The 16,146-nt window shown below is 36.3% G+C and overlaps 1 gene segment (V, D, J or C); it reads right to left on the bottom strand.

The window, feature by feature from the left end:
* Window positions 1-12,659: 12,659 nt before the first annotated feature.
* LOC125411368 (immunoglobulin heavy variable 3-72-like) lies at window positions 12,660-13,487 on the bottom strand. The segment is given in 2 exon segments: window positions 12,660-13,237; window positions 13,357-13,487. Coding segments are annotated over 2 exon segments (567 nt in total).
* Window positions 13,488-16,146: the final 2,659 nt, after the last annotated feature.

The raw sequence follows: 16,146 nt of genomic DNA, 5'->3' as shown, positions 1-16,146 counted from the left end.
AAAAACAATATTTTCAATATGAACCTAGAGAAAACATCCTAATCATATAGAAAAAGGCTAAAGTGGACTACAGATAGGACATAAACTGGAAAAGGCAAGAAATCCTCATGATATATTACAGTTAGAAAATTAAACATTTAATTTAGCAAAAATTTTCCTTAGCAAATAAGGAAAAGGTATTAAAAGTTACAGGAGAGGTCAAATCAGTTTAAAGGCAAGTTTATCAGAATAATACCTAAGTATTTGACAGAAACACTTAAGCCAGGAAGGCCTGAAAAAAATTTACATCATGTGGCATTACTTAAATGGCATCAAATTTCAAATCCTTCATATATAAGAGCTTGAGAAGAGAGAGTGGTCTGTTGTCACAACTTTATCGTCATGGGGTCAGTTGTCCTCCCATCACTCAACAGCACTGAAGACGTGGGATTTTCACATTGATTGAGAGCTGAATCCAAGGTAAGTAAACTTTAGACTTCTTCATTAGAAATGGAATTTCTGTTCCTAATTAATGATAGATTGATTCATTCATGTGGCTTGTGGTCTTTCCAGGAAAGTGAAGTAGGTTTGAGGAAATAAGAGCAGTGAAATCTAAGACAGTTTTGCTTCTAGTCATTTAGGAGAAAATTGCAGCAACAACAAAATAAAACAATACAAAAAACATCACACCGCAATAGAGGATTCCTGGATGGAGGCAGGACACCCTTTCTGTTCTCTCTGCATTTGTTATCTACAGTCCATTTCCTAGGTGAGGTGTGTGCTCCACCTGATGGTCAGGACACCCACTGCAGCAGTGGTAATTTGGTGGGAGCTTTAGAATCTGGCCTCTGGCTGGAGCACCCTAAGCCTAAGTGGGATTTTCTCATGTATCTTCACTTTTCCCATAGGCTGTCCTACACATGAAAATGTCATCATCTAAAGTGGCTTTTCCTCCTGCAGGGCACATTCTTTAACTGCAAGTATTAGATTCCTATTTTAGGTACAGGACAGACTGACCGGAGAACATATTCAAACAAAATCTAGCAAATCAAAGTGTAAAGCACATTCACATATATATTTACAATTTGAATCCATTTAAATTATTGTCAAACGCAATAAAATATGTTCTTTATATTTATGATTATTATAGCTGATCCTAACTTCAACACAAGTAGCCTCTCTTCAAAAGTAACCTTGTGAATATGGTGAAGAACTCAGGTCAGAACCGAAAAACAGATGCCTAAGGTGATGAGAGAAGAGGCTTCAACAAGCAGGATCCTATGACATTCAGGATGAGACTGGAGAGATCATAAAGGTGGGTGGGAAGGAGAATCAAAATTACCTATCTGAGTCCCAGGCCAAGGTAGCAACGAGAGTCTTTGGTAGAAGTGTTTCTGGGTATTGTCTACTTATAAAAAGGTATGGAGATGGATTAGAATGAAAGATTTAAAGGGTGCATGGGAAAAAGTTAACCAGGCGCCTCAGTTAAAATCCTCCTTTTTATGAGGATTCAGTTGAATAGGAATCTAATACTTTTGATGAACTCAGGAATCCAAAATAATATAACAGAAATTAGCTTTTGATAGTTTGTGTCTAATTTTCAACAAAACAAAATTTAATATGACACTTTCGAAGACATGTTCTTTTTATCCTCCTTCCTACCCTTTGCCAGTGCCTGGTGACCCACTGGTACAAGCACATCCATTACCTATGCATGCTATTTCATGAGCTACTTTCCTCTTTTACCTATACATGATAATCTATGATCCACACATCTCACTTACCTATGTATGCTTCTACACTCATAGACACTTTCATAACTCTGACCAGCTTACACCATCCAGCCATTAATGTTTAACCAGGCTCACCTGTCCTTATCTAGGGGTCACAAAACAACAGAAGGTTGTTGGATCCCAGGCCTTTCCCGGCTCCTAGAGGCGCTATGCAGGACTGTTTACCCAACCAGTCTAAGCTTCCTGTCATCTACTCTGCTGGCCCCACCAGCTAGGGGAATTAGCATAGAGAGCTTTATCCTCTATTGGCTTGGTAATTCCACCTGCAAACAAGAGTTCTTGCAGGGCACCTGCCACATCTGTCACTGCATCTGTTCGGCACCCCTGCCCAGCACCTCTTGCCACTTGGTGCCATGTGTCCAACACCTCGATCTCACTATCGGTGGGAGGGGGTTTTCGTCCTTTGGCCTCTGAGTATATAAACCTGAAATTTTGCTGAATAAAGTTGACATTTACCTTTTGGGCAAATGGTCCAGGTCTCTCTCTGTGTGTCTGTTTTTAACTCCTAGGACATTGTTCCAAGCTCTCGGTTCGATACGGGATCCATGCACCCATATCGGAGAATAGGGGCTGCAGAATTGGGTGGGACAGAAAGTCAGCACAGATTTCTAGGAAAGAAAGCACAGATAGTAAACATTTCATATCACTATTTGCTGTTAATATGAATAAAAATAAACTAAAATATAATTAACTGGAATTAAGAGAATTAATGCAGTTAATGCAATGCAAAAGTTAAATCATGGTTCATTAATGGCACTGTTATTATTGTGGGATCTGTGCAGTCATTTGATGTGGTCTTTCAAAATCCCCTTTTACCCCAGGGCTGTAGCAATAATGCTACGATATTCTTGAGGACCCTGATCAAGGACAAAGTGAGATATAAAACAGTAGAGGAACTTAAACAGGAGGTGAAAATCTGCCATAAAGAAATGGTAGATAAGTATAACAAAAAGATTGAGGAAATGAGTAAAGAAATGGAATGGAAATATACCAAAAAGTTTGAAGAAATGAGTAAATCCATAAATGAAATTCTGGGAAACAAAGAAAAAAAAACAATCAAACAGGTAATGGAAACAGTTCATGATCTGAAAACTGAAATGGAGTCAATGAAGAAATCACAAGTCAAGGGCCGGCTGGCTATGGAAAATCTAGGTAAATGAACAGAGACTTCAGAAACAAGCATAACCAACAGAATACAAGAGATAGAAAAAAGAATCTCAGACTCTGAGGACACCATAGAGAAATTAAACGCCCTGACCAAAGAAAACAGCAAATCCAACAAATTTGCATCACAAAACATTCAGGAAATGTGGAACACAATAAAAAAAATCTAAGAATAATAGGGGTAGAAAAAGGAGAAGAATTGCAGATCAAAGGTCCAGAAAATATATTCAACAAAATTATAGAAGAAAACTTCCCCAACCTAAAGAACAATATCCCTATGAAAGTTCAAGAAGCATACAGAACACCGAATAGGCTGGATCAAAAAAAAAAAAAAAAACCATCCCCTCACTTATAATAATCAAAACACAAAACATTCAGATTAAAGAAAGAATATTAAGAGCTGCAAAGGAAAAAACATCAAGTAATGTATAAAGGTAAATCTATCAGACTTACACCAGACTTCTCTATGGAAACCATGAAAGCCAGAAGGTCCTGGATAGAGGTACTGCAGAAACTAAGAGACCATGGATGCAAGCCCAGACTACTATACCCAGCCAAGCTATCATTCACTATCAACGGAGAAAACAAAATATTCCAAGATAAAAACAAATTTAAACAATACGTAGCTACAAATCCAGCCTTACAGAAAGTGTTAGAAGACAAATCACAACACAAGGAATCCAACATTGCCATCACTGCCTACAATAACTCAGACATCTAGCGACCCTTCACAAGTACAACCCAAAGAAGGGAAAAACATACACTCCACTACCCAAAAAAAAAAAAATAACCAGAGTCAACAACCACTGGTCATTAATATCACTTAATATCAATGGACTCAATTCACCTATAAAAAGGGACAGACTTAAAGATTGGATACAAAAACAGGATCCAACATTCTGTTGTTTACAAGAAACATACCTCAACCACAAAGACAGACATCTACTCAGAGTAAAGGGCTGGGAAAAGGATTTCCAAGCAAACGTACCTAAGAAATAATCAGTTGTGGCCATTCTAATTTCTAACAAAATTGACTTCAAACTAAAATCTATCAGAAGAGATAGAGATGGACATTTCATATTCATAACAGGAACAATTCATCAGGAGGAAGTCTCAATCATGAATATCTATGCCACTAATATAAAGGCACTCATTATTATAAAAGAAACACTTCTAGAACTCAAGGCAGTCATCAAACAACACACAGTAATAGTAGGAGACTTCAACACACCTCTCTCACCAATGGACAGATCAATCAGACAAAAACCAAACAGAAAAATAAGAGATTTATTGGAGGTATTGAATCAAATGGACTTAACAGATATCTATAGAACACCCCACCCAAATAGGAAAGAATATACCTTCTTCTCTGCAGCCCATGGATCCTTCTCAAAAATTGACCACATACTTGGTAACAAGGCAAACTTCCACAGATACAAAAAAAAATAGTAACCACCTGTGTCTTGTCAGATCACCATGGATTAAAGTCAGAATTCAACAACAATGCTACCCCCAGGAAGCCAACAAACTCATGGAAGTTGAACTGTCAACTATTAAATCACCCCTGGGTCAAGGAAGAAATAAAGAAAGAAATTAAAGTCTTCCTTGAGTCTAATGAAAATAAAGACACATCATACTCAAACCTATGGGACACTATGAAAGCAGTGCTAAGAGGAAAGTTCATAGCACTAAGTACCCAATTAAAGAAAACGGAGAAAGCACACATTGGAAACTTAACAGCACACTTGATAACGGTAGAAAAAAAAAGAAGCTGATTCACCCAGGAGGAGTAGAAGCCTGGAAATAATCAAACTGAGGCCTGAAATCAACAAAATAGAAACACAGAAAACAATCCAAAGAATCAATGAAACAAAAAGCTGGTTCTTGGAGAAAATCAACAAGATCGACAAACCCCTATCCAAACCAATCAAACAGCAGTGAGAAAACACTCAAATTAATAAGATCAGAAATGAAAAGGGGGACATAACATCAGACACAGAGGAAATTCAGAGTATCATTAGATCTTAGTACGAATGTTTATATGCCACAAAGTTGGAAAATGTAAAAGAAATGGACATTTTTTTTAGAAAAGTACCATATACCAAAGTTGAACCAAGAATAGGTGAACAATCTAAATAGACCTGTGAGTCGTGAAGAATTTGAAGCTGTTATCAAAAACCTCCCTACCAAAATAAGCCCAGGACCAGATGGTTTCAAGGCAGAATTCTACCAGAACTTCCAGGAAGAGCTAATACCTATACTCCTTAATGTATTCCACAATATAGAAACAGAAGAGTCATTGCCAAACTCCTTTTATGAAGCAACAGTTCTCCTGATACCAAAACCACACAAAGACACAACCAAGAATGAGAATTATAGGCCAATTTCACTCATGAACATCAATACGAAAATTCTCAATAAAGTACTGGCAAACTGAATCCAAGAATACATTAGAAAAATTATCCATTATGATCAAATAGGCTTCATCCCAGAGATGCAGGGCTTGTTCAACATACGCAAATCTATCAATGTAATCCATCATATAAATAAACTGAAAGAAAGAAAACATATGATCATTTCATTGGATGCTGAAAAAGCATTTGACAAAATTCAACACCCATTTATGATAAAGGTGTTGGAGAGACTGGGAATAGAAGGATCATACCTAAATATAATAAAAGCAATATACAGCAAGCCGACAGCTAACATCATATTGAATGGAGAGAAACTCAAAGCCTTTCCACTAAAATCAGGAACATGAAAAGACTGTCCACTCTCTCCATACCTCTTCAATCGAGTGTTTGAAGTTCTAGCAATAGCAATAAGACAACATAAGGAGATCAAGGGGATTCAAATTGCAAAAGATGAAGTTAAATGTTCGTTATTTGCTGACGATATGATAGTGTACATAAGCGACTCCAAAAACTCTACCAAAGAACTCCTACAGCTGATGAACACCTTTAGTAATGTGGCAGGATACAAGATCAACTTCAAAAAATCAGTTGCCCTCTTATACACAAAAGATAAAGAAGCAGAGAGAGAAATAAGAGAAAAATCACCTTTCACGATAGCCACAAATAGCATAAAATATCTTGGGGTTACTCTAACCAAGGAAGTGAAAGACCTATTTGACAATAACTTTAAGTCCTTGAAGAAAGAAATTGAGGAGGATACCAGAAAACGGAAAGACCTTCCCTGTTCTTGGACTGGGAGAATCAACATAGTAAAAATGGCAATTCTACCAAAAGCAGTCTATAGATTCAATGCAATCCCCATCAAAATCCCATCAAACTTCTTCACAGACCTTGAGGGAACAATAATCATGTTTATATGGCAAAACAAAAAACCCAGGATAGCCAAAAAAATCTTATGCAATAAAGGAACTACTGGAGGCATTACCATCCCTGACTTCAAACTCTATTACAGAGCTACAGTATTGAAAACAGCTTGGTATTGGCATAAGAACAGAGAAGTTGACCTATGGAATCGAATAGAAGCCCCAGATATTAACCCACAAACTTATGAACACCTGATATTTGACAAGGAAGCTAAAGGTATACAATGGAAGAAGGAAACCATCTCTAACAAATGGTGCTAGCATAACTGGATGTCAACCTGTAGAAGAATGAAAGTAGATCCATATCTATCACCATGCACAAAACTCAAGTTCAAATGGATTAAAGACATCAACATTAATCTGACCACTTTGAACCTGATAGAAGAGAAAGTGGGAAGTAGTCTACAAGACATAGGAACAGGAGACCACTTCCTGAGTAGGACACCAGTAGCACAGACATTAAGAGAAACAATGAATAAATGGGACCTACTGAAACTGAGAAGCTTCTGTAAAACAACGGACACTGTCAGTAAGACAAAAAGGCTACCTTCGGACTGGGAAAAGATCTTCACCAACTCCTCATCAGACAATGGTCTGATCACCAAAATATATAAAGAACTCAAGAAACGAGACACTAAAACTCTAATTAACCCAATTAAAAAATGGGGTACTGAACTGAACAGAGAATTCACAACAGATGAACTTCGAATGGCTAGAAGACACTTAAGGACATGCTCAACCTCCTTAGTGATTAGGGAAATGCAAATCAAAACCACTTTGAGATACCATCTTACACCTGTCAGAATAGCTAAACTCAGAAACACCAATGATAGCCTGTGCTGGAGAGGATGTGGAGTGAGGGGAACACTCATCCATTGTTGGTGGGAATGCAAACTTGTACAGCCAGTGTGGAAATCAGTGTGACGGTTTCTCAGGAAACTGGGAGTCAACTTCCTTCAGGACTCAGCTATTCCACTCTTGGGAATATACCCAAGAGATGCCCTATCATACTACAAAAGTATTTGTTCAACTATGTTCATAGCAGCACTATTTGTAATAGCCAGAACATGGAAACAACCTAGGTGCCCCTCAATAGAAGAATGGTTAAAAAAGGTGTGGAACATATACACATTAGAGTTTTACTCAGCGGTAAAAAACAATGACATCTTGAATTTTGCATGCAAATGAATGGATATAGAAAACGCTTTACTGAGTTAGGTAACCCAGACCCAAAAAGAGGAATATGGTATGTACTCACTCATAAGTGGATTCTAGCCATAGTCTTTGAGTCTATAATTTGTGATTCTTGAGAAGCTAAATAAGAAGGTGAACATGAAGAAAATATATAGTTATCCTCCTGGATATTGGAAGTATGCATGATTGCCAGGTAAACTTGGGTGCATGGGGGGTTGGGGGAGTAGAAGTATTTTTAGATGGTTAGGGAGAGGGGAGAGTGGGAGGACTGGGGATGGCTTGTGGGAATGTGGGGTAGGGAGGAAGGATGGTTATGGGAGCAGGGAAGTTTATATCTCAACTAAGGGAGCCATTTTAAGGTTTGCAAGAGACTTGATTCTGGAAGGGTTCCCAGGCCCAAGGAGAGGTTCGCAGATTGTACTCTGGGCAGCAGAGGAGAGGGTGCCTGAAGTGGCCTTGGCCCATAACTATACTGATGAATATTTTGCATGTCACCACAGAACCTTCATATGGCGATGAATGGAAATAGAGACAGAGACACATATTGGAACACTGGACTTAAGTCCCTAGGTCCAAATGAGAAGCAGAGGGACGGAGATCGTGAGCAAGGAAAGCAAAATCAGAGGGGCCCTTCATCCGACAATGGATGGAGATAGAGACGGAGACCCACATTGGAGTACTGGAAGTCAGGACCGCGAAGGTTGCGTTCACCCATGATACAAGGGGACTGATTGAATGAGAGCTCACCAAGTAACTGGAGAGGCTCAAGCCAGATTTTTTAAACCCAGAATTTCTATGTGCACTATACAGTTCATCTTCATCTTAAACAATACAATAAAAACAATTAACAAAGTAAAAAAAAAGAATTATAAGCAGGATATATGTTCATCAACAGATCAGTCAATAATATCTATGTGATATTTATTTATACATATATATTATATATGCATATAGATATAAAATATGGGAATATTTCATATCTCTAAAGAATATTGAAAATACAAATTATATCCTAAGAAATAAGTGGTCATAGAATATTTTTAAAATTATTACTGATTTATAAAACATACCATTCATGATTTCTACGTCCTCCCTCCTCCCACTTCCTTCCGGCTCCCCAACTCATTCTCCCTGCCTCCTACTCCAGTCCTAAGAGCAGGCAGAGTACCCTGCCCTGGGTGAAGTCCAAGACCCTCCCCCCTCCATCCAGGCCTAGGAAGGTGTGCTCCCAAACAGCAAGTTCATGCAGAAGAGACAAATCCCAGCGCCATTATCATTGGCTTCTCAGTCAGCTCCCATTGTCAGACACATTCATAGAGTCTGGTTCACATGCTCATTCAGTCCAAGTCCAGTTGGTGAGCTCACATTATATCAGGCACATTGTCCTATTAGGTGGACTAACCCCTTGCTGTTCTAACTTCCTTGCTCATTTTCTTCCTCTTTCTGCTCTTCAATGGACCTTGGGAGCTCAGTCCAGTGCTCCAATGTGAGTCTCTGTCTTTATCTCCATCAATCGATGGATGAAGGTTAAATGGTGATATTCAAGATATTCATCATTGTGACTATGGGACAAGGCCAGTTCAGGCACCCTCTCTTTTGCTGTCCAATGATCTAGCATGGGACCTTCCTGTGAACTCCTGGGATTCGCTCTAAAGCCAACAACCCTAAAATGGCTCTCTTAATTAAGATATCTTCTTCCCTGCTCCAATATCTGTCCATTCTCTATCTCAATCATTCTATTCATCCAATCTCTCCCCAGTCTACCCATTTTTCCTTCTATCTCCCTCTTCCCTTCCCACCCTAACCCCACAGCCATGTTCCCAACTTTTGCCTGGCGATCTTGTCTGCTTCCAATTTCCAGGAGGATCTATATATGTTTTCCTTTGGGTTCATCTTATTATTTAGCTACTCTATGTTGTGAACTGTAGGTTCAATATCCTTTTTTGTGCTAGAATCCAGTAATGAGTGACTACATACCATATTCATATTTTTGAGTCTGGATTATGTCTTTCACGATGTTGTTTTCTACTTCCATCCATTTGCACACAAAATCAAGATGTCATTATTTTTGACCACTGAGTTGTACTATAATATGTATATGTGACACACATTCTTTACACATTCTTCCATTACAGGGCATCTAGGTTGTTTCTAGGCTCTGTCTATTCCAAATAATGCTGCCATGAACATAAATGAACAAATGCTTTTGTAGTGTGATTGAGCAACTCTTGGGTATATTCCTAAGAGTGGTATTGCTGGATCTTGAGGTAGCTTGACTGCCAATTTCCTGAGAAACCACCACACTGATTTCTAAAGTGGTTGTACAAGTTTACATTCCCGCCAGCAATGGATGAGTGTCTACTTTGATCAAAATCGTTTAGGGAATTGGAGGGAGCCTGTATTCCATTCCCAGGAGCACCCTGCTTGGTGGCCAAACATTCACCATCTGAATGGAACTCTTATGGAATTTTTTTATATTAAATAGGTGTGATTCAATCTGTGAAAGCATGGGAACATATTTTCTACACATATACAAAATCTATATGTGTGTATATGTATATGTCTGTTCATAAAGTAAATGTACCTATGCATATAGAATATTCTGTAGGAAACGGAACAAGAAACACTAAATACTGGCAGATGTGGAATGACTGAACACAGGCAATGTACATAAAATGTGGAATAATATATTGGTAAATGTTTACCTAAATCTAATTCTGTCATGGACATTTTATTTTTGGTTTCAGAGCACTGCAATTTATGAAGAAATTAGAATATTCTATCTGAAACTCCATGGCTTTTATTCCAAATGGCCAGCCACTCTAACATATAATAATTAATACAATATTAGTAAGGAAGTGCATGTCTCATATTCCAAATAATTCATTTACATTTCTATAAAATTCTTAGCTTAAGATTTTTTAAAATCTTATTGTTTAAAAGCATAGAAATTCAAAAAATAATGTAAAGTTTTCATCACTCTAAACACTAACTTAAAGGTCACGAAGATTCAATTCCTAGCACTGCAAGGGATTTTATTTTGGGTTACTTCTTTTAAGAAGTAGAGCTTGTATTCTACTGTTTATGCTTGCATTTGTGTTTCATGATTATTAGTCATATTTTCCATTTCTAAACCTCCATCAGTTTATGTACACTTTAATGCATTGGTATAGAAGATCACTTCCCAAATATAATATGAATAGCACAGACACTGAGAGCAACAGTTAATAAATGGGGCCTCAAAAACTGAGAAGATTCTTTAAAGCAAAGCACATGGTCAACAGACAAAAGTGCAACCTATTGAATTTAAAAAAAAAATTCCAGCCCCACAGTGGACAGAAATCTGATAAAGAAGCTTGAGCTCAAAAGTAAAAATAATCCAATAAAAATGGGGTGCAGTCCTAGACAGAGAACTTGTAACAAATGAATCTCAAATAGTTCAAAGACACTTAAGAAAATACTCAGAATACTTAGCCATCAGAGAAATGCAAATCAATAAAAAAACCTCTGTGATTCCCTCCTACATCTGTAAAAATGAGCAAGAAGAAATACACTGATGACACCATATGCCAAACAGGATGTGGTACAGCGAAAACCTGTCAGTTACTGGTGGAAGTGCAAACATGTATAGCTCCTTTGGAAAACAGTATAGTAATTTTACAGAAATATAGGAAACAATATGCCTCACACCCAGGAATACCACTGTTGCTTATATAACCAAATGATGCTCAATAATACCATAAGAATATGTGGTCAACTATGTACACCGCAGCATTATTTGAAATAGCCAGAACCTGGGAAAAATGAGCTGCCACTTAACTGAAGACTAGATAAAGGAAATGTGAAGCACAATGGCAAAAATTAATGACATTCTTGAAATTTGCATGGACTTGAATGAATTTAGCAAAATAATCATATTGAGTGAGGTAACCCAGATCCAGAAAGACAAATATAATATATTCTCAATCATAAGTGACTTCTGTACACTAAACAAAACACAAAAACCAACTTATAGTTGAGTACTCCAGGAACTCTACACAACAAAGAGAACCTTAAGTGAGATATGCATAAATCTACATAGGAAGAAGAAAAAGGATATTTCCAGAGTAAATTGGGAGTATGTGTGTCATTGGAAAGGGTAGATGGGGAGGGGGAAGAAGACAGTGGAGTAGAGAAAAATTTGTAGATCAATAAAAACAATGAAAAGATACGTATGTTGGAAGAAAAGATATAAAGGAAACCATCAGGCTAGAGAGATGCCTCAGGAGCTAAGAGCACTGACTGCTTTTCCAGAGGCCATGACTTCAATTTTCAGCAACCACATCGTGGCTCACAGCCACCTATAATGAGATCTGGTGCACTCTTCTGGCCTGCAGGCAAAACACTCCACATTACAATAAAATAGTCTCAATGGTTTACTATAATCTATTTATAACCATTCCAGACCAATGTAAAAGGTCTAATAAATTTTACACAGCTCAAATTTATTGGTTGACTTAAATGACAAACAAAGCAAAAGCAAGGCCATTGGAAAAACATAAAATTATCCTTAATCTTATTTGCCTAATCCTAAAAATATCTCTCATAGGTTACTAAACTTATTCTCCTACCAAATTGGGTAGGAATCATTAATTGTATTTTATTACTAAGATAAAGACTATAAGCTAATGACACAGTTTAAAAATAGTGTGGAAATAAGAAATTTTCATAATGGATAGTAAGTTTTTGAATTATGTAAAAACTGTAGAAGAATTCTGCTTTGCCAATGTCACTGTAAAAATGTTCATCATAAATAGAACTATAAGACTATTTTAGTCTACTTAGCAGTACTTAGTATAACACAAATTGACTTTTATCAAATTTTAGGAAATTCTTTTTTAAACTGGTCCAATTTATAAAAAATAACCATTCTTGCATTTTGTTTAAAGTAATAGTTTTATATTATACAAACAAATTCCAAATATGAGAATTACATTGCTGTAATAATTTTTGTAATCAAAAAGTCTCAGTTTAGATTAAAAATATTTTGTGTTTTTCAAAGAAACCACATAATGTCATCTACTGTATAAGTTTATAATCTTATACATGTCGCATAGTCTTAAAATGTGGCATAACAAGTTTCAAAGACATATGCCAAACTGCAATTAATGCAGGCAAAAAAAATACGTCTGTTTATATTATCTTCTGTTCTTGTCTCCTTAAATTCGCTATTGGCAAATAGAAACTCACACACACCACTTTCTAAAAACTCAGCAGTTCTGTAAAGTTGCCACTTTCCAATGTAGAGACTTTTGCGGTTGATTCAGCATTATAAATCCTAGACAACTTTCATGAGAAATTAGGGTATGGAGCAATAATACATCCTGTCTGTTTCTCTGGCCTTGTACACCCACTCTGCCCTGAGCAATCTTGCATGAAGGTTTGTGTCTGGGCTCACACTGAAGGTCCTTCACTGTGTCTCTTGTACAGTAGTAAGTAGCAGTGTCCTCAGCTCTCAGACTGTTCATTTGAAGGTAGAGGGTGTTTTTGGAATCATCTCTGGAGATGGTGAAGCGGCCCTTCACAGATGCACTGTACTCTGTTGTGTAACCATTAGCTTTGTCTCTACTAAAGGCAATCCACTCCAGACCCTTCCCTGGAGGCTGGCGAACCCAGTTCATATAATAATCACTGAAGGTGAATCCAGAGGTTGCACAGGAGAGTTTCAGGGAAACACCAGGCTTCACCAAGCCTCCTCCAGATTCCACAAGCTGCACCTCACACTGGATACCTTCAATAATAGAGAATTTTAGTGAATAAAATGTAACACACACCCACCATCCCTCTTACTCATGCCCACCTCTTACTCATGTTCCCTGAAACTCAGCTCATCTTCTTCCCATAAATTACCTTTTAAAATATTTACAAGGAATATGCAGTTTAGCCACAACTTCATGATGAGAGGTTTATGTTCAGCGTTGATCTTTGAATGGGAAGAAAAGGGAACTCAGGACTGTGCTCCCTGGCGAGAGTGACAGAATCAGGACTGGGCTGGTTTTCATGAGGAGAGAGGAGCACAATTTGCATTTCTTCCTTCCTGCTTTATAACTGGCTGTAGGGTAGAAACAATAAACAGTGCAGTTTTTAGTTTATAACACAAAAATAACTAGATGAGTTAGGTATCAGTAACAGTGTTACAATGTTGTATTTTATCAAATGTGGATGTTTTACCTCTAAATCTTATGATTTAACCATGTCTAAAATTCTGTTTGATTCACAAATATTATAAAATATTATCTTATGTTGATATAAAGAATAAGCAGAATTGATATAAAGGATTGATATAAAGCTGAATTAATGTAGAATAGAATTATTAAAATCTAGAACCTTTGTTAAAATCTTAGCTCAGTAGTGTAGAATGCACAAATAGCTAGACTTGAATCTCTCTCCTGACAAACATGGATTGAAGAAATTTGTCTGCTCTACAGAATTAGCCTTTGATATATGACAAAGCATATTGAAATCCTATTTTACACTTGTTTGATTATTTTAACATTTTGTTGTTATGTATTCATCATTCTTCTGAATTAATTCACCTTTAAGAGGCAATGTTTCCACATCTGGGACAATCAATAGGTCTCCTTCCTGGACTCCAAGCCACACACAGATGTCCTTGCATTTATTTTCACTCCTTGAAGTTAAGACATTCTATGGTGTTTGGTCAATAATTAACAGAATGAGGAATCTTGAAATCATGACATACCACATGGGCAGAGAATGTTTGAATTATAATTTTTTGCTTGTTTAATTAATTTTCTTTTAAAGAAACCAACTCTATGTTACTTTTGGATCCAATGGATTGTGACACTACTTTTTCTGTTGTTTTCCCAGGAAAGTAACTAAGTTCCAAAGAAATAATTAAAGTTTTTATCTATTTTGCTTTGAAAACTTCAGCGGAGAACATTACAAATCAATAGTGTGTCTAGCCGGTTTCTTGCATGTAAAGGCAAAACATGTTAAGGAAAGTCAAAATAAATAAAGAAATAAAAAGTCCTTGCTCTCCACTTACTGTACTTTCTCCTTGGATTTCTGCGATGAATGATGTGTGAATACATTGTGATAACTCTCATAGCCCTTCAGAAGGTTAACTAGTAGTGGTGTAATTGAATACATTGTTTTATTCCTAATTTTTAAGAACTTTTGTATTGAGTTCTACAATTTCTGTACCAATGGACTTTTCTATTAGAAACTGTAAACATTAATTTCTTTGTGAATTCACCATTATTTTACATTTACTTTCTTGATGAAAACCATTCTTCTCTAAGTGAAATAAATTAAAGACACACGGAATTTTTTGTCTCTGATGTCTAAGGATATTGAACAATATTTTATATCTGTATTGACCATTCATATTTTTTATCAGAGTGTCATCTGTGGTTAATTTTTCTATATGTTAATTTTTTAATTTGTTTTTTATGGGTGAATTATTTGGTTTATTATATATTCTAGCTACTAATATCCATTAAACATACTTATGGCAAATATTTTCTCCTCTTTTCTACCAAACAATTAAAAATATACAATACCATTAGTCTTGAAGTAATGTCAAATTAACTAAAATTTGATATTTCATCTCAAACAAGTAAGAATGAATAATATTTAGAAAATAAATGACAGCAACTTCTACCAATATGTATAAAGGGGAACACTTCTTGCAGATACAATGGAAATGAGTGTGATGACTTCTTAAAGAACAAAAATTTGAACTGGAAATTAGAGATGTATTCACAATAATTATGGAGTAAATCAACCCAGATCTTTCTGAAATGATGAATGGATAGTAGACATCTTGTAAATATATACAGTTCAATTGCACTTGCCTGTGGGGAAAAAAAAGTGAAATCAAATTTTAGGATCCTTGGTAGAACTGTAATATATTTTAATTGAGGTATTTCAGGCTACAAAAGTCTAATTTAACATGTTCCCAATCATATGAAGATATTATTTTTAAATTTTCTGATGCATGGTTTTAAATTAGTATGATTATATATACCTACATAACTCAAAAACCAATTATGACAGTTGTGCTTATCATAAATTTTGAATAGTTTTGTTAAATATTTTGGAAATTACATTTATTTATGTAATATATTTTAATGATACACAAATTCCAAAATCCCATCTGAAACTCTCCAAAACCATAAATAATTGTTCCTCAGCAATTCATTCCCTTTTCTCAATTAACAACCAAGTACACAGTCCAACTAATGCTACAATGTGCACCTGTGTGTAGTACCATCCTTGAGGGAAATGGACAAATTTTCAGATTTCATATCCACAAAGAAGTGTGACTCTCCCTCAGTAGCAATCATCTACCAGCATTTTCCACCCAGGGGAAAGGCCTCAGGAACATTTCTGCAACGCATGCTGGAATATGACTACCTTCATTTTCTGTAGGTTATGTTCAATAAACCACTGTTCCTCTGAAATCAAAAGTCATGTAAACATCAGGAATGTCAGCATTCCTTCCCATCCTATGGCTTTTAAATTCTCCATTCACTCTTCTATAATATTCTTTAAGCCTTTAGATGGAAAGTTTATAAAGCTGACTTATGTATGTACTGATGTTATGGAAATGATATACCTTCATAGTGAGCAGTAACTCTCCATACTTAGTGGTGGATGAAGATAAGTTTTTTA

Source organism: Myodes glareolus, chromosome 11 (genome assembly GCF_982192425.1).
Source record: "Myodes glareolus chromosome 11, mMyoGla1.1, whole genome shotgun sequence".
NCBI classification, from domain to species: domain Eukaryota; kingdom Metazoa; phylum Chordata; class Mammalia; order Rodentia; family Cricetidae; genus Myodes; species Myodes glareolus.
This window is presented reverse-complemented; position numbering and strand designations above follow the sequence as displayed.